Here is a 24,998-nt window from a genome sequence, read left to right as displayed (position 1 = left end):
AAATCTAACGAATGGGTGACATTGCAAAAAATTGAAATTTAATACACTAAATTAAGAGTTTTTTTGAACTTTAAAGAGGTAGTTGAAAAAGTGATTGAAGTTTAGGGGATTAAGTGAAGTCTCTCTAATTTATCATCTTGAGGCTTATAACTCATGCCAAAAGGGGAAAATGAACTCATTGGCACTTATGAGTTAGGTTAAATTAAAATTAGACAAAACAAACTAAATTAAGAGTTTTTTGAATTTTAAAGAGGTAGTTGAAAAAGTGATTGAAGTTTAGGGAATTAAGTGAAGTTTCTCTAATTTATCATCTTGAGGCTTATAACTCATACCAAAAGGGGAAAATGAACTCATTGGCACTTATGAGTTAGGTTAAATTAAAATTAGACAAAACAAACTAGTCCACAGCTTCAATTAGCTCAAACCCGAATTATATAATTCTACAGGTCCTATTTTTACTTCCACATATATTTTCAGGTCATGTGAAATTACACAAAATCATAGTAGAGTTTGAAGCAATGAAACTTCAAGCAGAAGCAAGTTATTTCCTGTTTAATTTAACACTAGTAAAAATAATGAAATAAATAAATCAACCCTATTTTTTATTTTATTTTTAAAAAGACAGAGAGCCCCCTAAGGCAGGGCAACTTAATATACGGCAAAGCCTAGACCCGTGCATGGCACTCCCCCAACACCCCACACAAATCTAGTAAGACTTGGCTTCACTGCAAATGTGGCCTTAAAGAATTGATTTGCACTTAGGGGAATTTGAACCTTAAACTTGATGGAGATGCTATAAGTGCAAAGCCTTTACCGCACGTGCCAACCCCTTGTAGCTAATCAACCCTAAATTGATATTAGGTCATCAAATTATAACAATGAAAAATGTCACTAACAAAGAATCTTAGCAATCTTTGCCTTATAAATCAACATCAAGTCCTAGATTAAGTAACAATTTTCAAGGCAAAGGCATCATTCAGAGATCTAAGATTCAAAGAAAAATTTACACTTCAAAATATTGTTTGGCTGGTAAGAAAACGAAGGAGAATATAAGAAACAAATACAAGGGAGATTTTTTTTTTTTTTTAATTTGATTTTTTGGGGGAAATATGAATCCTGAAGGAAACAAATAGAAAATGGAAATGGTGCAAAGAAAAATCTAAAAGGAAGGTACTCTCACTTATATCTGTTTTGGTCATATCAAAGAGTAGTGGGCTTAATGCATACAAAAATGAGATAAGATGGGTAGGGAAGGAAATATCTAAGAATCATAGAGAAAAAGTCGAAAAGAGGGAGGGAGGGAGGAATGATGCCTAGAAGTCGGACAAGCTGCGTCTTTTGTACGAGAACGACGGCAACGACGACGAAGAGGAGTTGGAGAGGAAGTGAGAACTAGACTCGTGCAAGAGAATGGGACAATAAATTGTTTGGAGGAGTACGTGTGAGGTGCTTCTCGAGCGGAGAAAACGTTTTTTCCTCGACGCCCTCAAGTATTTTATGGTAAGCAAAAAAATGTTTTCGGATTGACTACCATTTTTAGCGGCACCAATCATAAAAAAAAACAGCTTTGATAAATGTATTAAAAATTGAACTCACATGTACACCCCCATCCAAATTGATATCATCAATGATGTGCCATGATGCTACTATGGAGTATGGGCTCAACCTACCAGAAGTCAAAATGTGTACTTATTTTATATAAAAAAAGAAAAAAAGAAAAAAGAAAAAAGGTGTACTGACAATAGTCCTCTAATTATTATGTTGTGGAAACTGAAAGCCCCCCAAAATAAGTGGCAGGCAAGTAAGCAAGAAGGAACAGCAAACCAATGTCACCTACCCTGATGTCTCAAAGGGCACACTTGCTTACCAGTTACCACTCCTAAAATACTCACAAGTTTCCCAATAGAATCTTTTCCCTGTCTTTCCTTTTCCTTCCCTTTATACGCCACCCTCTTCGTCTCTCCCCTCTGCTCCCTGCTCTCTTATACGCCAACAGATCTCTCTCTATTTCTCTCTTTCTCTTTCTCTCAGCTCAAATCGTCCACAGCAAGGTACTTTCTCTTGTCTTTTCCATCTTCATTTTCGTGATCTACGTAATCTGCTTATTCTATGGGTTTTGATCGATCTGTTTCAGCATCTTGTATTCACGGTCAATTTCATCTCTGTTATGCCTGAAAAAAGTCAATTTTTGTTAGGGTTTTGCTTTTTGGGTTTTTAATTCTCTTTGTTTTTATGGGTTTTAAATTTTCGTTTCGTTTTTCTCTTTCGCATATGTCTTGATACGCGATAGCATTTCGTACTTACTCTGATAATTTGATCATTTTCATTTCTGGGTTTGTTGGATTTGACTACCGTTTGCTGTATTTTAGTTCTCTGAAGTTTTTTTTTTTTTTTTGGTGGGGGGTTCCTTGATGGTATCGAAATGGGTTTTTATGGCTCTGATTTTCGTAGTTAGGGTTTATCACGTTCTGGGTTTGCCTTGTTTGACTTTGGTGGGAGTTTTTGTTTCAGGGTCCGTTTCTATAACACGATCTAGTAGTGATTTTAGGTCGTGTAGCTGCTTGTAATCGTTATAGTGTTCATTTTGAAGTGGGCATGTATGAATATAGTGCTCTACCACCACCACCTGCAAATTTGAAGAGTCCCTACATTAAAGTTATAAAGTGCATATTGGATGTTATTGGGGTTTAATTTATGCCCCTTTATAGAACTAACCTTATTAAACATGAAAGGGAGCCTTACTATTTCTTCTTGTTGTAAGGTTATGAAGTGTTGATGACTTTCAAAGTGTGCATTTGTTACTAGGTCCCCTTTGTTTAAAGTCTTTTGGGTAGGATGTGGGCACAACAGCTATATGCTTCCTTGTTTTTCATTTTTCGTTTATTCAACTATTCTAGAGATCACTTATGGTTATTTTCCTTAATCTGATTGGTTTTGTTATTAGGCTTCTTTTACTGATATGTTTCTGTTGACATTTATCTGTAGATGGCAATGCAGGAAGCAAATCCTGCCCCTGCTCCAACTGCCCAAGTTGTTGGGAATGCCTTTGTTGAGCAATACTACCATATTCTTCACCAGTCCCCCGAATTGGTGCATAGATTTTATCAGGATTCAAGTTTACTAAGCCGGCCAGATGCCAATGGTAATATGGCAACAGTGACAACCATGCAAGTAAGTCCATGAAAAAGAAATCATTATATTTCTTAAAACCCAATCCTCTAAATTGTGGAATTTAAAAGCTCCTAGAATCTACCAAAGAAATTATCCTTCCATGCCACTTGACACTACTGCCACACACTGAAAATCCTTCTATTCCTTCAAACTGAACTATAAAAATGCAACTGAAACAATTTCCACGAGCCCTCTTAGGAGACCCATTTCTCTGTTAGCATCCAGCTAGAAGGCAATACATTATTAGGAGAAACTCATTTTGGGGGATTCAGTGCTTTTTCAAATGAAGGCATGTATGCCTAGATTCCTCTCTTATTCTTCTTTATCTCTCTGACTTTTTTTGCATGCACTACCCCAAACATCTACGAAGTTGCTCATTTGTTCGATCTTTTATCAGGAACTGCATTTCAAAACATTACCACTTAACCTTATTCTATCAATCTTTTCACATGAGAACTTATTACAGCCTCCTTACCACGTTTCCTCTGGATGAAAGCCCTATAAGCTTACATTTTCTGAGGCTGTCCCGCGCCAATTTCATGGACAGGGTTTGGTGGACCTGGAGGGAAACTCACTCCTTCCACGTCTTTCCTTGCTTTCAATTTCACCTTGCCACAAACCTTGCATAAAGTATTCAAAAAGTTGAGAGGATCAAATCGTCCAACTGCTACTTGCATTGTTGTTCATCAATGAGTAAAATGTCACCGGATCATCTTTAAGTGATTGTTTAGGGAACTTTGAGCTTGAAAATGTAATTTTGATGCTGAATTGCTCGTTTAAGACGGTTGAAGTTTGTTATTGACTTGAATAAATTTATCTAATTTTAACATTGTCAATGATAACCCCATTTATGCCCATTAATATATTTTGGTCATTGGGTTTGTGTCAATTTTTTTTTCTTTATTTAACAAAAATCATGTATTCTTTCTGCCTCAAATTAAATTTTTTGCTTTCATTTCAAACGTCCAATTTGATTTGGAGCGTATAATCATGTCAATTAGGAGTTCCATTTGTGTATGTTGGAGTGGTGTGGTGGTTTTTGGGGACAAATTGAGAAGATGGATTTCTTTGTGTATATCTGCAGTGCGGTTGCACGGCGGTCGACCTCGCCTCCACCCCTCAAGGCGGGGGTAGGTCACCCCCTCCGCGACCTCGGCTCCACCCCCTTGCGTAGTGGGTGGGTTGCCCCATCAGTGAGATTGGTTCCATCCTATCATAAAAGGGGATGGGTTGCTCCCTCAGCCCCCCTCCCCCCCCCTACAACTTTTTTTTTTTGAATTTTTTGTTTTCATTCTTGGAACTGATGCTACTGATCACTTGGTAATTTCTAATCTTCTTTTTTGCTGATGATTTGGGTGGATCCAACCCAGCTTTGCTTTATTAAGGCATGTACTTTGTTTTGAAGAGTTTTAACGATTAAATGTAAGCCTAGGTAGTTCCTGTGGTTGAGGTGTTGGGAAAGGCTGAGTGGCAGATACTCTTGGTTGTAGAGTGTACTATCGTTGTTTGAAATGTTTGGGACAATTTCTAGGTTCTCCATTTAAATTAAGGGCAGTTTGGATGGGGTGATAAAGTGGATGAAAAAAGTTTGGCAAGCTGGAAGAAACTCTTTTGTCAAAAGGAGGAACGGTCACGTTTGATCACAATACTTTATCTAGTCTCCCAACTTATTATTTCTCTCTCTCTCTTGGCCTGTTGGTATTGCTTATAGCTTTGGGAAAACTATAACAGGACTATATAATGGGGATGCACTGAGGACAACTTGCGTAAAATTCGTGCTCCACTTCACAATGGGAGCTTGGGCGTTAGAAAGTTACTGGTTTAATCAAGCTTTACTTGGCGAATGCTTGTGATGTTATATGAAGGAGAGGAATAATCTCTGGTTGAGGGGGTGGATAACAAGTATGGGGTTTCTTTGGGAGGTTGGTGTTTAGATGTAGTAAGAGGACCCTATGGAGTTGGTTTACGGAAGAATATTAGAGGCTTTTTTCTTTTTCTTTTTTTTTTTGGCGGGGGTGGGGGGGCACCAAATTTATTGGGTTTAGAGGAGGCATGGCACCCAAATGCGAGGCACCCAAATGCAGTTTTGGTATGATCTTTGGTAAGGTGATACTCTTCTGAAAAATGTGTTTCCTAACTTTATTCAAAGTTGCAAGGGATAAAGATGCAATGGTTCGAACTTTAACTCCATCATTTACCTCCCATTTCAATTAAATATTTCACGTGTTAGGCTTCGCCTATTAAAAAGGAGTTTGAATGTACACGTGAGTGGGCGTGTTAAAGCAATGATTAAGTGATTAAATTTACCTCTTCCTATCAGCTTATGAGAAAATTGGTGATTTAACATGTTGGAAGGGTGAGGATAAAATGATTTGCATCCTATTAGAAGTCATGGATTGGAAGGGGTTGGGGGAATTTCTCATGCCACACCAAATTTGAGGTGGGAGATGGCTCCAAGATTAGATTCTTGCATGATTATTTGTGTAGGGATATGGCCCTTAAGGAAGTCTTTCCTATTTTATTTGGTATTGCCCATGCAAAGGATGCCTCTGTTGCAGATCACTTGAGACTTTTGGTGGTTCAAATAAGTGGAATGTGAGCTTTGCTAGAGAGGCTCAGGATTGGGAGGTGGATGTCTTTGCCTCTTTCTTTAGGGTGTCGTATTAAGCTAGAGTGAGTCGAGGAAGTGAAGATAAGCTATGGCGGGTCCCCTCCAAAAAAGGGTTGGTTAAGGTTAGATCCTTCTATTGTTCCCTGATTTGTAGTGAAGATAGCCGATTCCCTTTGAAGAGTGTTAGGTGGACTAAGGTCTCCTTGAGGGCGGCATTTTTCACTTGATTGGAGGCTCTAGGTAAGATCCTTACTATGGATAGCCTCAGGAAGCGACATGTTATTGTGGTGGACAGATGTTACATGTAAATGAATGGGGAATTCACGGACCATCTTCTTCTTCATTGTAATGTGGCTTATGTCATTTGGATTGCCTTTTTAGTCATTTTGGTTTGTCATGGGTTATGTCTAGATGTGTAGTCAACTTGTATGCTTGTTGGTGGACTAGCGGCAGTACGCGAAGTGTGGCTGTGTGAAAGATGGTGTCTATATGCCTTTTATGGTGTTTATGGAGGGAAATGAATGACAAGCTTTGAGGACCATGAGAGGCTTTGAAGGAGATTACGTCTATTTTCTTCAAAACCTTGTATCTTTAGACAACTACTTATGTTTATCTTTTGTCGATTAGTTATAGTGATTTCCTTGTTCTTTTTGCTCTTTCTAGCTTGGTGCTTTCTCTTGTATACTTCCTGTATACTTAGGGGTGCTTTTACGCTTTTAATGATAGTTTCGATTACTTATCAAAAAAAAAAAAAATCATGGATTTGAGGTTAAGAGCTAATATATGGGATTAAGGTCGAGATGACAGCACTTTTCATTTGAAAAGCAAATGGAGAGTTTAAGATCTGCCAAGAGTAGGATTTTTCACTTGGACAGCAGCATTGGGGAAGACCCTTGTGATAGATAATCTGAGAAAGCATGGGATAGCCATTGTGGATTGGTCTTGCATGTGTAAATCAAATGGAGAGACAGTGGATTATTTATATATTTTTTATGACATTGCTAGAGAGCTTGGACTTTTGTGTTCTGTGTGTTTGGGGTTCAATGGGTCATGCCAAGAATGGCAATTGAATTATTTTATTACTGGAAAGGACAACTCAGTAGAAATTGTAGTGGTTCTTTTAGAGAAATGAATACATGGCAATGAGATTGAAGCTTTTAGATCTTGATATCTGTTATATGGTAGCTACTGCTTTTCTTCTTTGAATTTGTTGGAATACTTCAAACTTCTGTATTTTAGCTGCTAGATTTGCTCTTTGGTGTTGTCTTGCATGGATTTTGTGTACTTGGGTTGTGTGCCTTTTTGCACTTTTTTTAATGAAATTTATTACCTGTTAAAAAGTGTCCACTTTCTATAATTGAAAACACTTGTACATTTTCTTACACTACCCCTCAGCTTGAAAGAAAAAATCATATTAAAAGCGTGTCCATCCTTACCATGTAAAGGGCATTTTTAAGCATAGTACATATTGATTTCTTTTGATCTATAGTCATGCCATTTAGAACCAAGACATTTAAATTGAGATAGAGGGTGTAGAAGTACATAACTTATTTATTGTGTTAATAATTGCTAGCATTAGATTATGATTGTAGGTAATGTAGGTTGATTAAAATAGTTGCATTACTTACCTTGGAGCAGGCAATTAATGACAAGATATTGGATTTCAACTATGAGGAATATGCTGCAGAGATAAAAACTGCAGATGCTCAGGAGTCTTATGAGAAAGGGGTGATTGTTTTAGTGACTGGATGTTTAACTGGAAAGGACAATCTGAAGAGGAAATTCACACAAACATTTTTTCTTGCTCCACAAGACAAAGGCTACTTTGTCTTAAATGATGTCTTTAGGTACATTGAGGAAAATGAACACTTGCAAACCAACCCTGTCTCAGTCAATGGCGTGAATGAAATCATTGCTACAGCTGCCTTGACACCAGAGCCAGGTTGGAGTGGTTCTTCTTCTTTATGTTTTCTATTGGGATTTATGTTAGAGACTCACATTTTGAAATTACTTGTATCTGTGTTACCAGAGCCTGCTCATGCTCCCGAACATCCTGCTGTGGACCCTGCTACTTCCTTTGAGGCGGAGGATCTTAATGATGGTGCTGAAGTTTGTGATCCTTCAGATAATGAGGAAGGATCAGTTGTTGAAGATGAGGTTATAAAACCCTCAACTGATGCCGGTCAGAATGAAGTTCTTACAGAGGTTGATTCTACAGATGTTGCTTCGGCTCCTGCAGCTGAGGATGATGCTCCAAAAAAGTCTTATGCATCCATTGTGAGTCCATGCTTATAGTTTGTGTCCTATGAAAGCTTTTAACCTTTTGGTGTTGACTCATTCTTTTAAATTTGTTAACTTGGGAGCTTCGTATAGGTGAAGGTAATGAAGGGTACAACATCTAATTCAGTCCATGTTGCTACCAGAAATTTTAGGGCGGTACCCACAAACCCCGAACAGTGGTCACAGGTTTCTGCAAAACCTGCTCCTGCACCTGAGGCATCTGCTCCTACTAGTGACATTGCTCCCGAAAGCAGCAATGTTCCTGAGGAAGGTACCTATTAGTGTTTACTTACTAATTCAGAACACCTTCCTGAATTTGAGGTCCACATGGTCACTTGTTGGTGTACCAAATGTAAGCCATTCCTTTTCAATTTTGATATGAGGAGATTGAATTTGAGGCTTGAAGCCAGCGTAGTGGGGCTGGCAGGTCATTTTTTCCATTTGTTCTAGTGTCTGAGTGGTTTCGATGCTGTATCTCTAGTGTCAAAATCTAAAATTATTTTTATATTTACTCTTTACAGCTGAAGGGTACTCCATATATGTACGGAATTTACCTTACAATGCAACAGTTGCACAACTTGAGGAGGAATTTAAAAAATTTGGGCCTATTAAGCTTGGTGGCATCCAAGTTAGAAGTAATAAGGTCTGTTTCTGTTTTTAGTTTGTGCATTTGGTCCCAACTGAGCGATTCCTGATGCAATGCTTACTAGTAAAGTATTTCTGGTGTCCTGCAGCAGGGATTCACTTTTGGCTTTGTTGAATTTGAAGCAATTGATTCAATGCATCGTGCGCTTGAGGTAACTATACACATCCCAAGTCAATGAAATCTTTATCATCTTCTCTTTTTCGAGTATCTAGATTGATCAACATGCATTAAGTAATTCCAACCAGAAAGATGGTCTTTTTAAGCTTAGCATGTGTCCCATACTAAGTAATTTACATTTTTTTATCAATACCAAGTAAATTGCATTGTTATATAAATTATGGAGCATTTTACCAAAAAAAAAAAATTCACTCAAAACCAAAATTTTATTTATTTCTTTCGTTTTTTCTTTTTTAAGTATACTTGAAAACTAAAGTGTGAGTGGAGTTTTTCCATTCCTTTTCAGTTTTCAAAAGACAATTTTTCCCTCTTGTTTGCTGTTTGCATATGTAAATTTTCATTCCTGCTGCATGAAATAATCAAACACGTGGTTGTATGAAATAAGCACCTAAACCTGAAGAAAATGAGATTTAAAGTGTTTGCATATTTGGTCACTTATCTATGACAGCGTACCCAAGGACTACTATATTTATAGTATTTGCACAGAGTATACTAATGCATTGTATATCTTATGGAGGGAAAGAAACAATAGAAGCTTTGAGGATTTGGAGAGGAACTTGGAGTATATTTTATCCTCTTTTTACCACACGTTGTATCTTTGGACTACGGCTTATGTGTCTCCTTTGTCGATTAGCTATGATGATTTCCTTGTTCGTTTTTCTCTTTTTAGTTAGGTGGTTTATTTTGTATACTTCTGGTGTACTTAAGATTGCCATACACTTTTAATAAGATTGGAATATTACTTATCAAAAAAAAAAAAATACTAATGCGTTGTGACAATATACCTTGAAATATAACTGCTATTATAGCTGAAAGTTTCCACTAACTTTCAGGCTGTTACAACTGTCGGACATAGTTTATACTATTTGAGTCCCACAAACAATGATATAGCGTGGTTTATATGGTAGACAACTTTACCATCAGGACCATTGCATGTCCTTGCAGATATGTTTTATTGGTTTATTGCTTCAAGTAAGATTTTTCTGGTTGTTACTTGTCAAACTGAAAAGGTGTAAGGTTGAACCTTTTTTGTTGTATAGATGGGATATCTGGAAAAGAAACCTAGAATAATATGTATATATGCTTTGTAGTTTGCCTAATACAAAACATTTTACCGAAGGGTTGGTGAGAAGGATTTACTCATAAAAAGTTTTTAACTTAAATGAAGTGTTTTTCCTCTTTGATGGACACTTTGCATATTTGAACTTTGATAAGCTCTGGTAGAGAGTGCCAATGAGCTGTAGCTTGAACGGCACATTCTCCCTCTAAAGAAGAAGTAGAAGGGAGACGCTGTGGATTTTAGACCTTCTAGGTGCATGTATAACTTAACAATTAAGAAAAGAAAAAGAAAAAGGAACTTTTAGTGGAGGTTCAAGCTTGAGCCTCTTGTTTTCAAGGTGCATGAACGGGTTGATGGGATTGCTTCTTGGCAAAACATGAATAGCGTATCTAGCTCACCATTTGCAGTCAAGAAAGCGCCTAAGTTAATTTATTTCTTTTTTTCAAAAATTTAAATTTAATTTTAGCTCATTAAGTTATGTGGAGTTGTCCGTATAGTTTTTTTATTCTATGTTAATATTCAATGTAGATTTAACAAAACTTAAAATTCAGGCTTCACCTATCACAATTGGGGATCGTCAGGCTGTTGTCGAGGAAAAGAGAACTACTACCCGAGGTAAGTTCAAGTTAGCTTTTTCACAGCTTGAAGCCAACTTGTTTGACAGTACAAGGTAAATGTTTTAACTATTTAACAGAAAACTGAGGATGCTGCTATTTCTTACAGTTAGTAGCAGTGGGAGAGGTAGGTATTCTTCGGGAAGAGGTGGGTTCCGGAGTGACAGTTTCAAGGGCCGTGGGAACTTTGGTGGCAGCCGGGGTTATGGTAGGAGTGAATTCAGAAACCAGGGTGAGTTTTCAGGGCGACCCAGGGGTTCAAGTGGACGCAACGGAGAGGGTCATCAGCGGGTTAACCAGAATGGCAGTGGGAGGGGTGGGCGTCAAGGTGGAGTGAACCGTAGCCCCGCCCCCGCTGCTGCTTGAACATCGAAGAAAATGGTTGACAGTTGATTTTTTGACAGTTAAATGAGGGGTTTTAAGGCTCTAGATATGCAGGTTTTGGATTTATTATCTCAAATGTTAATGAGAAGATTATTGTGATTTTTCTTTCTTGCGGTATTCCATAAAAGCTTAGAATGACAAGAAAAAAGAAAGTGTTTCAGTGTTGTTATGTACTTTGTCAGAAAGCATGTGGTTTTGTAACATTAAAAATCTCTGTATTTGACCCATTCACGTGGAGAACAACTTTACATCAGCAGCTGATTTGAAGCTGCATAAAGTTGATGTAAAATTTTGGGTACAATAAAAATGATTATTGTTAAGAGTCTGGTGAATTGTAGCTTCAGCTTCTTTTTCTTTACCCCTTTTCTGTGGCAATTTGATCTTGGTGGCGTTCTGTGTGTTGAATAATTCCAGTTGCTCTGTATCAAAAAGTAATGCTAAAAAAAGCACAATCTATGGCTTTTCAACCACAGCAATGATATGATTACCATATATAACAAAGAATTGAAAACCACAGCTAGCTTTTTGACATATTCAGTTTCATTTCTGCAAGTTAGATACAAAATTTGAAGCAGCAAAAGCCGCAGAACCGGCAACCACAGAGAGCAAAGCAACGGCAACCTGCAATGCTATCTGCCAGGGGTAATCCTCAGGGACAAGGTAAACACAGGAGGGACCCAAAAGCAGCAGAACTAAGCTCAGGCTCAGCAAAACCCCTGGGGTTCCTGGGTCTGTTGCTGCAGAAAGGACTCCTAGTTCCTCCGCCTTAGAGAGGAGTCCCAGTTTCTCTATTGTCGATAGAGAGAGCCCGAACTTCTCTGCCGCTGACAGCAAACCGGCTTTCTCAGCTTTAGTCAGTAGTTTCAGCTGCTCCACCCTTGTCAGTAGCTTTATTGGAGGTGAAGTTGTTATGGGGCTACTCCGAGGGCCTTTCTCTCCAAGGGGGAAAACAGTTGAATTCTGCAATAGTTTTTGATAACAATTGTTAACATGTGAAGAGCTAGCAGATTATTCTGCAGTCAAATTCAAGAAGATGCATGCAAGCAGAAAAGTGTGAGGTTGGGATAAACTGACCTTTCTAGATCCAACTGTTTTGGCAGCTGCTGGTAGAGGCTTCTGGGTAGCCATTGATTGAATAAGAAGAGGTGAATAAGTTGCAGAGTCGATGACAGGGACTCCCCTGCTGCTGCATAATGCCATGGCCTTCATGCTCTTCAGTCTTCTCTGTGAAGTTGTTGGTGGTTTGCTTGAATATGTGGGTCTCAAAGACCCACCCACGTGAATGAATGATGGACAAAGAAAGAAGATCATGGATTGGCTTCAGCTTGCGATGTCTACGTGTCAGCACATGGCTGGTTACGCGGTTATTGCTTCTTCTCCTTTAGAGTCGTGTTTGGAAAATCAAAAAACTTTCCCATTTTGGCTTTATGTAAAGTTTGGAGAAAAATGAACCTAATCCAAAGAATTAATTATGATAGGAAGGCATAAAATCTCACCTAAATTTCACTAATTGAGTATTATTTAAATGATTAAAGTTATAGATTATGAGTAATTATGTACACTGCTTAAAATAGTTTATTCCGCATGTTTTGTTTGCATTAAAAATAATACCTGAATTGTCCTTGGAATTATGCATTTTCAAAACAAAACAATATTTGATACTAGCATATTAACAAAGGCAGCACTTACCAATTTTGCAAAACCCATGATAATCTCAATTACTAAAGTCATTTGTTATTTTCATGAGATAAGCTCACTGTATGACAAGTTATGTGATTAGTCACTTATTAAGTCGCAGACTTACACAATTACTTTTTCACCTATAAGACATCTTGGTGATTTGCAATCTAGTAGGTTATTGGGAAGGTAGATTTGAGCGATTTGTGAGGCTAATGATGCCAAGTGAAAAGCTTGTGTAGGTAAGTATGCATAGCATAATATCAAAGATAACGCTCATTGTAAATTACATTTTCTTGGAAGCACTTGTTTATATTTGATGATAGATGATACTGTTGAGGTTACTTAGTTTTTGGCTTAGCTCATTGTTTTTTCACTTTTCGCTCTATTTTATTATGATAATTAGTGTTTAATGTAGTAATTTCAGCTAGTTACAAATTAATTAGTGTGGATGCACTACGAATAACACTCTAAGTTAATTATCTTAGTTTTGAGGGTGTTACCTTAGAATTATGCCTGAGGGGAGTTTTGGTGATATTGCATTAACTCAAAATTCTGCTAAAGGAGGAGATTTAAATTATAAGAGAGTTTGGATGGTTGGGTTTCAATCCATTGGCGTGAAGTCTTTGTCTCAAAGATTCACAATTTGAAGAAAACTGTGACTCCCATGACGATGTCAAGTACTTGGTGAGGCCTAGGAGGAAGAAAAATGTGTCAGAGAGGTTCGTCGGATATTCTGGCAGAACCACCTTTGATGTGTAAGCTACCAAGAGAAGAAAAAATGAAAGATAAAACGACAAAGTATAGGTAAGAGGTAAAACATCAAAGGTGGTATTGGTGGAACTACCTTTGATGTTTAAGTTAGCAAGAGAAGAAAAAAGGAGAAGTAAAATGACAAAGTATAGGTAAGAGGAAAATTGAGTTTAGTCGGTAAAGCCTTCTCCATTTTTGTTTATAGGTTTACTGTTCCCACTTCTTCCTGGTAGGTTTTGAGACTTTTGCCTATTATTTGTTGCAATTATGTAGCCTAATGGTTATCTGACGTGGCAAGAGGGGGTGATTGGGTATAATATATCTTACTATAGTTAACGTGTTCCCCACATTTGAGGCAGAAGATAGGGCGATGGGCACTTTGCTAGCGTGGCACAACAAGGCCGACTTGAGTGGGGCTATGGGCTTCTTGATAACTTTGATTTTGTTGTAGTTGGTCCTAGGGACGGAAGCAGAGTTTAATATGGATAGGGGCTGAGGGCCAATAAATTGTATTGCTAGGGGCCGATATGCGCCAAAAAAAAAAAAAAAACTTATAATGTTTTTTGTTTTTCCTTGTGAGTTGAGGGATGGCCATGACCTATACCAATAACCCCCTTCTTCTGTCACTGGTTGGTCTCATTGTCGTTGGGCTAGATGGGCCTTTGGTGGAAGGGCCTTATGGGCCATCAATAACCAGTTACACAGCTAATAAAAAAAAAAAAAAATAGAGGGAGTTTCATTTTATAGGTTCTCTTTGTCATTTCATTTGTATAAAGTCCAAAAAATAAAAGAAAAAAATTCGTATACTAGTTATATCGGTTTGACATAAAAACCCTCGATCGACTGTACTTGGCTAAGTGTCAAAGAAAGGTTACTATCGGTAATTTCTCTCTACAAGCACTCTTCTAACAAATTCCTCTCACTTCCCTCTCGCGTCAAAAACCCTTTCTCTCGTCTCTGTCGCAAAACCCCAAAACCCTAGCCCTTAATCAATGGCGGACTCTGTAGTTTCAGCTGAGAAGCTAAAAGCTTTCGCTCAATCTCAGTACTATGACGAGGAGAAGTGGGCCCTCAACATGGTAATCCCTTCTTTCTAATTTACTTTTGAGTTCTTTTGGTTAATTATTTACATAGTATGTGATCAGATTCTGTGTTCTGTTTCTGCTGATCGACATTTTTTTTGGATTTTCTCTCCTCATGTTTATTGATGCTCTTGTATTTTCATTTAATTTTTGTGACAAGGGATTTTTTTATTTGTTTGGTTGCTGTGAAGAATTTTTTGGCAAATAGTAGTTCTACGGCGCCAGCTTCAAGAAATTCAAAGCAATTGATTTATTTCGATTGTGTCATGCATTCTATAGTTTTTGTTTAGGATCTAAGGTTCCATTAGTTTTGAAGGAAAATTTTTCTTGGATAAATTTCTTGAGCGAACTTGAAAAATTATGTTTTTTTATTTCCCGGGAGCTAATTGAATATGCAAATAAACTTTTATGCAGGACCAAAGAAACCTTGTAGGAAACTATATATGGAAACATATTCTGGAACCTTTCCCTGTAAAAATAGAGTCTACAGAATGGTTTTTGTCTTGTGTCAGAGCTATGTAAAGCAGCGATGAAGTTCTGTCTTGCAAGAGCAGTCTGACAATGAACTTCTGGTTGATGCTGTTGTTTACTTCTCTTTAGACTTAATTTTTTCACCTGTGTTTTTCATTCTTTGTTACAATGGTATGTATTCAGAGAGTCAAAAAGCAAAGAATTAAGAAGACAGACAAATTTGTGACTTGTCTACTAGTCAGTGTGCTCATGTTCAGGACAAGTCTTCACAACGTGTTGGGGTAGTGACAGTTAAAGGGATTGCAACCATCAAAGGGTGGTTGCGTGGTGTATGGTGTAGTTGGTGGGAAGCTTCTCCTCTCTTGATTTGAGAAATGAGAAAGGTGCCATTGTGTTCTTCAGTGCATTTGTAAAGAGAACAGAATCTTGCTGCAAAACTTATTCGATATTTTAAACTAGTTCACTCATTAAGTTTTCAGTGGGTTCCTGAACATTATTCTGTGATGTGTTGATAACTTTGTCTGATTAACTGGTTCCTTGTCGCCAACCTGGTTGTATTTACTTGTTCCCTACTTAAAAATCTGGGATTTATTTCAGGTGTTTGAAACGAAGCATAAAGGGCCTGATTTCATGGCTTTTTAATATGATTTGCATGTGGAAGCTTTTACTGGTAGTGGGGATCATAACTAATGCAACTGATATGCAATATTCTTTCTTGTTAAAAATGAGAAGATGCCAGGGAGGCTGGGATGATTGAGAAATGGCAGTGTGAATGGAGTTAGTAATTTGTGTCTATGTTTGAATAGTGTAACAGAAAAAATTCGCAGAAGCTAATACTTATATAATTCTCATTCTTTAGCCATTGGTTTTCAGTGAACCAGTTAAAACTGAAAACTTGGTCTCGAGTGCCTATTGCATAATAATCCTTTAGATGGCATATTTATCCCATAGGAATATAGTATAACTGTTACTCCGTTTGGTTGATGGGAACAAGAATTTAGAATGAGGAGGTGCCATCCTCATTTAAAAAGATTGATGGCAAATCTGCCATTTGGTTGGACCTAGACTGGATTGGCGGATCCAAGGAATGGGGGATGAGTTCATTAACAGAAATCTGATGATTTGGTTTCCCACTGGCGATGGAACTGGCAGGGTGATGCAATTGATATAGGAAAATGAGAGAGACAAAGCGAATAGAGGTTGTGGTGATGGAGAGATGGTGAAGTAATGGTTGGTGCTAGTGGGAGCTTTTGGTGGTAGTGGAGGAATGGTGGTTGGGGGATAAAGGTACCAACAGAGGGTGATCATGGTGGTAAGAGAGATTACAATATACAGAAAGTTCAAAGGACGAGAGAGATTATTATTTTTTGTTTCTAGCCCATAGGAATTGTGTTTCCTTAACCCTTTATGAGAATGGTTCTGCCTTTTTTGAAGGATTCAGTTTACTGAGTGAATGGGAATGAATTCACCATTCCCACTGGGAATGGATGGCATGGATCCCACTCTCATTCCCTTCAAACAAAAACTGCCATGATGCTTGTTGTATTTAGCAGTGAAGTATCATTTCATGATCATCTATTATTTTGTGTAATGTTAGGTGTGGTATGTTCAATACATCATCCATTTATTTGGTAAGACATTGTTTATGAATGGAAGCTGTTTTTTTTTTTTTTTTTTTTTTTCTATGCAGAAATTGCTGCGTGCTGTTGGGCTCTTCGCAGGAACAATTCTCCTGATGCGGAATTATGGTGATCTAATGGCAATATGAGGTTGGATGTATGGCTGTATTCTGGGCTCATATTTTCTACTGAACTAAGATGTTGCAGGTTCTTTATCGGTAGTTATTTTTGGAATGGAGTGTATCTCTATCTTCAATGACTTTAAACAATAGGCTTTCCTATTTTGATTTCAGTTTTGCACTTTTGCTGATGATCTGTAGTTCTATTACAAACTTTTAGCAAATGAATATGTTCCTTCTACTGCCTTGGAGATGATCAGATGAATGAATCTGGTTACACTTTCACGGATGACCAAACATGTGCCATAATGATTTATTTCAGATTGTTCTCCTCATTGGTGTGCTGCTGAACTTTTGGTAGTTCCATATACGCTCTGAACTAACCATATTCTCGTTGATCTTTGTGGAATAAATCTTGAGAAATATACAAACTATGTTGATCCAGGCAAAGAAAATGATCGACTCCATCTACTCGATTTAGAATTATTTTCAACTCCCATTTGAATTTTGCGATTCAGCTGTATTTTTTAGTCTTTTTGTTTCTCTTTTTACGTTAGTTGTTTTGCTCTTTTGTTTTTGTACTTGATGTCAAATCCACTGCACTCCTACCTCCTCCTCCATCCATGTGCCTCTCTACCACCCTTGCCGGTCCTTGCTTCCGCTCGTGCACCCTATGCATTGTTGTGATGCGCATGCCCTAAACGAGTTGACAGATCTTAAGCGTCTTTATTCTTTGCTTATTTGGATCTCTATATTGAGACTTCAGAACCAGATTTGAGTTACACTCAATACTGGCCTTGATGTTATTTGTCACTCAGTTCTTGAAGGAGACTCCAAAACCCAAGATGAATATGAGTGTTATTGACTGCACTCACAACATATCGCTTTTGTCAATCTTAATCAGATTAAGTAGGGTTAATTACTTTTTTTGTCCTAAATTATCACTCATTTACATGTTGCTCTTATGAACTACCACTTGTGACACCCAACTATTTAAACTATAAAAAAAGGACCTACAATGATGTGTGGGTCACTCAAATGCCATGGCCGAGGGTTGCTAAAGACTCACGGCGCGGCTGTGGGCATGGAGTTGGGGGTGGTTCAACAGTCACTCCTGGGTTTTATTTTTTTATAATTTTCATATTTTTTATTTGAGGGTATTTTCATTCTTTTATGTCTAAAAAAAAATGCATATTTCGTCTAGTTAACAATTAGAACTAACTAGTAACTACATGGGTTGTTTTGTTTTTATCATGCATTTGTTAGCATGTTTAGTTAGTTGTTCTAGTAATACTTTATGCCTCTTATAAAACCTCCTTTTAACATCACTCTTCCTCAAAAGTTTTCTTTCTTGTTTCATATTTCTACCTAGGACCATATATCATATTTAATTATTATTTATGGTGCATCCCTTTCACAAATTTGAATATCCGTAGACATCAATCAACATATCACAACAAAGTTCACAGCTATCCCAGTTCCCTCCCATAGCATGCCACTAGGAATTATGGATGGAATCTTTTGCTTTATGAAAAGCCTCATAAAATTTGGTGCAATTTTCTCTGTAGATGCCTTGAGTTCAGGTTTTTCCATCTTCCAAAATAGGAAAAAGTAAATGCAATCACATGGTTTTATCCTTTGATCGACGGGTGAGGGGAAGAGGCAAATGATCCTAAGGTGGAGAGTGTGACACCTTGTCAGCTTCTTATTGAATATTGAAGTTAAATTGAGTCGCTTAGAAAATTTAGAAAAAATTGATCCAAGATAGGTGCTAACTATACCTGTTATTGTACTCCATAGCTTTTTGATGTCATGAAGATATGGGGGATCAATATTAAAAATGTGTCTATGTTGAGATTAAAGGAGATTTGATCATTCATTAAAGGATAATTTTTATTTTTATTTTTATTTTTTGAATTTTTGATTATAGGAGATTGGAGCATTCATTAAATTTAAAGAGGGTGTACTGAAAAAGTATGGAAGAGAAAAAGTGGGGTGCACACTGCACTCATCACTGCATAAATAATGCATAATGTGCACTCAATGCTTTTGATTGTCGTTTTGGCTTATTTGACAAAAAAAAAAAAAAAAAAAAAGGGTGGACAGACGTATTGTGAAATAATTTTTTTCTGAATAGAGACATGAGTTTTAATAAATGGGCAACTTAGACAGACATTTTTATTTTCAAGAATAATTAAGTAAAATTACTGTTCCGAAGAGATAGTTCAATTGGCTGAGATTACGCTTAATGAAGAAGAGATCACTAGAAAAAGTAAAATTATGCCAAAAGTATTGTCTTTTAAATTTGTTTCGTATATTACTTATCATTACGTCATCAATTATAATAAAGGGAACCCCTTTCTAATTTTTTATGAGAATATTATCATAACATGCATTCTATCAACTCTTGCTCAAGCCCTCAACTTTTATAATTTTTTTAGTTAATATTATTGGGGCTCTAAATTAATGTGGCAATTTTTTTTTTCTTCTCTTATTTCGTTGTTCACCTTAAACCGGCATATTACCATTACAAAAAAAATAAAAGAAAACAAATTTTGAAAAAATATAGCCGTTTGAAAAGGACAAGTACTCAAAATTATGATTATTGAAAAAAAAAAAATTAAATTAAATAAAATAATACCATTATAAATTAAGAGATATGCTAGAATATAATAAAACCTCCACATTTTGGCCATCAAAATCCTAGGTGGCAAAGTGTCTTTTGCCATCAACTTGGGCCATGTGCTCTTTGCTACTTAGAATTTTGATGAGCAAAATGTGAGGATTTTATTGGATAAATGCGATGATGGCGTGGTTCACTTAGCCGTTATATATATATATACTTTCCGGTTTCCATCTTCCCTACATTTTCCTACATTCCTATCTCAATTTGCTCTTTCATCTTCCAAAAAAATTCTCTCTCTCTCTCTCTCTCTCTCTCTCCTTGCCTGCGTATGCTATCTATGCTATCTGCAGCAGCAACTCTGTATATAGGGAGAGGGAGAGGTATATGCGGCGGAGTTGAGAGGGTAATGTAATCCCCTGTTTTGTCACTGAAAAAATACGCAGGTTTGTAGGAATATTTCTTTTGCTTTTCCCTCATTTTTGTGGGTTAAGGAGGAGGGAGGTGGTGTCCGGTGAACCCATTTGGATTTTGGAAAACCCATCCTTTTGACTCACAAAACCATTTTCCAAACGTTTGCTTCTCACGAATACCTCTTTGTTTTGATCTAACCCAAAGATCTAATCTGTTTGGATTCAGAACCTCCCGGGCCTTGATCGGACCTGCTCGGGACCCACACAAGACTTGATCGGACCTGCTTGGGACCTGTTCAAGATCCAACGGGACCTGGCCGTGACTCACCTTGGACCCGCTCCGGACTAGCCCAAGACCCCACCTAGACCTGCAGGACCTAACTGGACCTACCCAGGACCCCGCCATAACTCGCCCAAGACCTACTCGAGAGCCCCCGCCGAGACCTGACCGGAACACGCACGGGACTTGATCGGGACCCACTTGACACTTACCTAAGACCCACCTAAGACCCTTCCGGGACCTCACCGGTACTCGCCCACGACCCGCACGGGACCCTTCTAGGACCCAGTCGTTACCCCCGCCTAGATTCACACGGGATTTGACCATAACCCGCCTGGGACCCATCCGAGATTGGACCTCACTAGAACTCGCCCAAGACACACCCGATACCTGACCAGGACTCTCCCAAGACCCTGCCAGGACCTGGTCATACCTGCCCAAGACCTTGTCGGGACCCACCCAAGACTCGCCCAAGACCCAATCGGGATCTGCCCGGGTCCCCTCGTCGGGACCTGACCAAGACCCACTTGGGACCTACTTGAGACTCGACGGGACCTAACCGGGACCCACACAGGACTTGACCAGGACCCGCCTGGGACCTACATGGGACTTGACCGGGACTTGCCCGTGACTCCGCCTGAGACCCAACGGGACCTGACTGGGACCGTACCGGACCTGTCGGCCCGGGACTTGCCTAGGACCTGCCCAGGACTTGACCGAGACTCTCCCAAGACCTGCCCGGGACTCATCGAAAAATATTTTCAATAGAAATTTTTCAATATTTGGCATGTACGAAAATCACATGGGTCCCCATCGATGGAATGTTTTTTGCTGAAAATGTCCCTGTCAACGGGTCATGCCAAGGTATCGGGTTGATCCCGACGGGTCCCGATTGGGTCTAGGCAGGGTTCAGGCTGATCCCGAGTGAGTCGTAGTGGGGTCCTTGTGGGACTCGGTTCAGACACCTCTAAAACTTGGTCGAGATATTTTCGTAATTTATAATTTAATATGATTTAATGAAAATATGAAGATGAAGTCTTTATATATGAAAACATTTTAGTGACTCCATTGTGAAGGTTAGAAATACGGTGAAATATATGAAGTCTTCACCTTCAAGATTTGAGAAGTTTAAGGGTTGTGTGGAAAAAGAAAGAACTTCATTTCAAGGGTTTGTTGTGTCTTGATTTTCCAACTAGATGGAACTCTACATATAAGATGTTGGAAGATGTTGAAAAATGTCAGTGTTTTCTCACTTATGGAAGAAGAAGATGGACATTTTGTTTCTACGTTGTTTGAGGAAGGGCAAAGGAGAACGGGTTTGGGACCTCCTACTTGTGATGATTGGGATTGTTTTAGGATTTTTCTCAAGTTTCTCAAACTTTTTTATGATGCCACAATACAACATTCGAGCTCTTTGTATGTGACATCTTATATGTACTTTCAAGAAATTTGGGGCATTCAATCTCATTTACAAGCGTATAGTGAGAATGGTGATTATGTATTGAGTGCCATGGCAGAGAAAATGTAGATGAAGTACGATAAGTATTGAGAGAATCTTGATAAGGTTAACTTAATGTTGTTTGTTGCGGTTGTACTTGATCTACAAACCAAATTGGAGTCATTATATTTTTGGTTCAAAAAAGTTCTAAATGTCAAGTAATCAACTCATATGATTACAAAATTGAGGCACCACATAAACAAATTATATGATCACTACAACTTCAAAGAGAGTTCATCTCAAGTTCAAAATGGTAGTGAATTGCCTCAATATTCCTCAATGAAAATAAATAAAAGCGAGAGTGATAACCTTTCACTTTACTTCATGAATAAGTTTCATAAATACCAAGCTTCTAAAAGTGAAGTTGAAATCAAATCGAAGATAGATCGGTATTTGATAGAGGATGTTGAAAAACCAAATGCGAATTTCGATATTTTAAATTGGTGGAAAGTGAACTCAATCAAATTCTCAATACTTGCCCAAATAGCACATGATGTGTTAGTCATTCCTATTACAATGGTTGCTCCAGAGTAGGCTTTTAGCACCGGAGGACGTGTGTTGGATCCTTTTCGGAGTCCATTGGCTCCAAGAACAATTGAAGCCTTAGTATGATTATGACTAAGAGATAGTTGATGATGCTGAAAGTTATAAGCTCAAATTAAGTAATTTTTTTACTATTCACATCTTAATTTATTTTTCTATTTACTAATTCTATTTATTGGTTTGAATTGTGATTGTAATTCTTTTTTTGTTTCACTCTCCTGTGTAGAAATAACTTTGAAAAACATCAAGGATAATTAGTGACTTGAAGGTACATTCTGCTTAGTGGTTATTACCTGCTGGATTTCGTTGCTAGGAGCCTAGGCCTGATGGTCTAGTGATTTGGTGGTTGCTAGCCTGGATTTTGTATCTTTTGTCTTTTATGTAACTTTTAAGTTTTAAGTATTTAACATGAAATTTCAGGTTTCTTAGATTTTTTTTTTTTTCTCTTAATTGTAGTTGGTTGGAATTATTAGTTGGATTTTTTTATTTTGATTATTTTAGTTTTGCAATTTTTTTTTTTTTTAAAAAAAAGCCAATTACTTTTTTGAAAATTGTAAACACTACAAAACCAGGAAATAAAGCCAATTACTTTTTTGAAAATTGTAAACACTACAAAACCAGGAAATTTATGGCTTTTTTTTTTAAAAAAAAAAAAAAAAATCAAATATGCAAAATAAGACAAATGAAAAATAAGACTATATAGGTTTAGTAGACTATAAAAGGAAACTAAGAAAAACAAGACTATATAGGTTTAGGCTCGACCCAATCAAATGAAAGAAATTTACAAAAATGCCATTAAGAGAATACCCGCCCCGCCTTACCCTATAAAACTCGAAACCCAGCAGTTACTGTTTATTAAAATCGAGTCTCAAGTATCATTTTTAATATCCAACTACCGTGAGTCAAGTATCAAAAAACCCTCCAAAATTTGACCAATCTGAACCATGCTCACCCTTAACTATTATTAAGGTATGATGCGCATATCTTGATTAAGGTGTGAATAAATAAATTTTAATTTAAAAGAAAAAGAGAGAGGAAGCGTTTTGCCAAACGGATGATAAATTGAGATTATCTCTAATTCATTTGAATTTAAAAATATCTAATTAATTATATTAAAAAAAATATTTTTATCAGATCAAAAACTAAAAATACCCCATTAAATATAAATAAGTAGATTCCGGAAAAGATCTTGTTTGGCGGATGACACCTTTACTTCATTTAAATAAAGAAAACAAATGGTACGGATTCAATGCATGAGTAGTGCGGCAATGATGACAATAAGGATTAATGTAAAGAAGGGGTGGGCTACACTCAAGTATGAGCGCGTGGGGAATTTACTACTACAGTAACTACATACCGTACATAAACGAGTGTGTGTAAATGTACAAAGGCAAAAAGCAGGCGATGGTGGGGTGGGACAAGACAAACTCCTGTGATGTCAGCAAGTAGGAGGCTTCTCCGACACGTAGCTTTGCCTAGTTGCCAAATGGCTGACCCAGGGGCCCCACCATTCAATCCCGGACACGTTCTCCTCTCTAACCGCCTTGGAACACGTGGCACAGAGATACCCTTTTCCCTTTTCTACTTTGTGGTGTCGTCGTTGAAAAAGTGCTACTTGGTGTGGGGCCCGCCTCACTGACAGTGACTGACCTTGTGTGCCGTGCGCTCTTCCCCGTAGCATCAGAACAGACCTTGAGTTGTTTCAAATCCTCGCCGCGCTTTTGGTTCTGCAAGTCCAAGGTGCATGTTGGCCACTTGCGACGTTACTATAATATCTTAATTACTTCCCTAGGTGGATCTTCTTCGGATTCCATTAAATTTTTAAAACAATTTTAATTTTTAAAATTTTAGATTTAATTCATTTATTAGAAATAAGATACGTGACATACGTGACAGAATAATAACTTTTGAATAAAAACAAATAACTTCGGAATTTCAAAACCTAGAATTCAAATAAGAATTTCATAAGGTTCACCAAGTTTTTCTGTGTCCATCTCCATCTAATGTTCTACACTCCACTCCCTCGTAACTCTCCCATGTATTATATTTATAAATATAATGAATTTTATTGACATATTTTACCCACAATGCTTATCCTATGTTTTGATTGAATTGATGAAGACCTTAGTGACAAGGAGGAACAAGTCCAAACTACTTGTATGTCATCAATGATCACAATATTTGTTTTTCTTAAGAAAAAACAATTATATTTTATTGACTTTGGTCAAAAATAACCGCAGCAAATCACTTTTACTTTGTCTATCATCGGGTGAGGCGCAGGGACAAAGATTTTCTAATGAAATGGAGAGGGTGCATTTTTCTGTCAGAATTTAAAATGCCACCACATACTTTTATTGAGACATATGGTGATTTAGTTTGATTTAGTGGGATGTGACGAATAATAATAATAAAAAATGTGTAGGTATTTTTAAATTTTGATTATATCAAGTAATTTTAAATTTTTTCTCTAAAACGCCAGATATACTATCTAGGTTTTAAAGGAAAATCAATAAGAAGCTCAAATATGAGTAATTCTTATTAAACAAACTCAAACATAAACCACAACTCCGTTTTATGGTCTATAAAACATGTATTTATAGGGTCCCAAACCCTAAACCTAATAATAATATGAAATAGAGTTGAAATTGTAATTCTACAAGGCCCGTTCGGAACATGACATACCCCCGTTCGGACAGTCACCCAAATAGCTTAAATTAAATTACTTAAAACAAGTAAAAACTGAAACATAACATAGGGCCGTTCGGACACGGCTTGCGAACAAGATGCAAACGGATGTCTTGAGTTTTACTATGGTGACTTTCGGAAGAGGCCCATTTGGATTGAGGCTCTTTTGACCTTGTAAACATCGGAATTTGCAAACTCTCGTGAAACATAAATTTGTAGATCTTTGAGTTAGCTTTCTAACACCGTAAAACTTGCTCCAATCGAGGTCTGACACTATAGATGGAGCCTTTTT

The 24,998-nt window shown here is 37.5% G+C and overlaps 2 protein-coding genes across 3 annotated transcripts; one reads left to right on the top strand and one right to left on the bottom strand.

Moving 5' to 3' along the window:
• The first annotated feature begins 1,793 nt into the window (after positions 1–1,793).
• LOC132173467 (nuclear transport factor 2) lies at positions 1,794–11,265 on the top strand. Of its 2 annotated transcripts, none has more exons than XM_059584971.1 (9): positions 1,794–2,051; positions 2,986–3,171; positions 7,421–7,724; positions 7,812–8,059; positions 8,156–8,333; positions 8,584–8,705; positions 8,800–8,859; positions 10,497–10,560; positions 10,669–11,265. In XM_059584971.1, the coding sequence occupies exons 2-9, from the start codon at positions 2,986–2,988 to the stop codon at positions 10,923–10,925; spliced, it is 1,419 nt and encodes a 472-aa protein (XP_059440954.1). In that variant the 5' UTR covers positions 1,794–2,051; the 3' UTR covers positions 10,926–11,265. The 2 variants fall into 2 exon arrangements, with proteins under 2 accessions (XP_059440954.1, XP_059440952.1); XM_059584969.1 differs by having other exon boundaries at positions 8,797–8,859.
• A 121-nt stretch (positions 11,266–11,386) lies between these two features.
• On the bottom strand, positions 11,387–12,223 carry LOC132173468 (uncharacterized). The gene is made up of 2 exons (XM_059584972.1): positions 12,018–12,223; positions 11,387–11,903 (listed from the first exon to the last, which is right to left on the bottom strand). The coding sequence occupies exons 1-2, from the start codon at positions 12,150–12,152 to the stop codon at positions 11,484–11,486; spliced, it is 555 nt and encodes a 184-aa protein (XP_059440955.1). The 5' UTR covers positions 12,153–12,223; the 3' UTR covers positions 11,387–11,483.
• Positions 12,224–24,998: the final 12,775 nt, after the last annotated feature.

Source organism: Corylus avellana, chromosome ca3 (assembly GCF_901000735.1).
Source record: "Corylus avellana chromosome ca3, CavTom2PMs-1.0".
Lineage (NCBI taxonomy): Eukaryota > Viridiplantae > Streptophyta > Magnoliopsida > Fagales > Betulaceae > Corylus > Corylus avellana.
The sequence above is the reverse complement of the archived record's forward strand: the minus strand, read 5'-3'. Positions and strand labels throughout refer to the sequence as shown.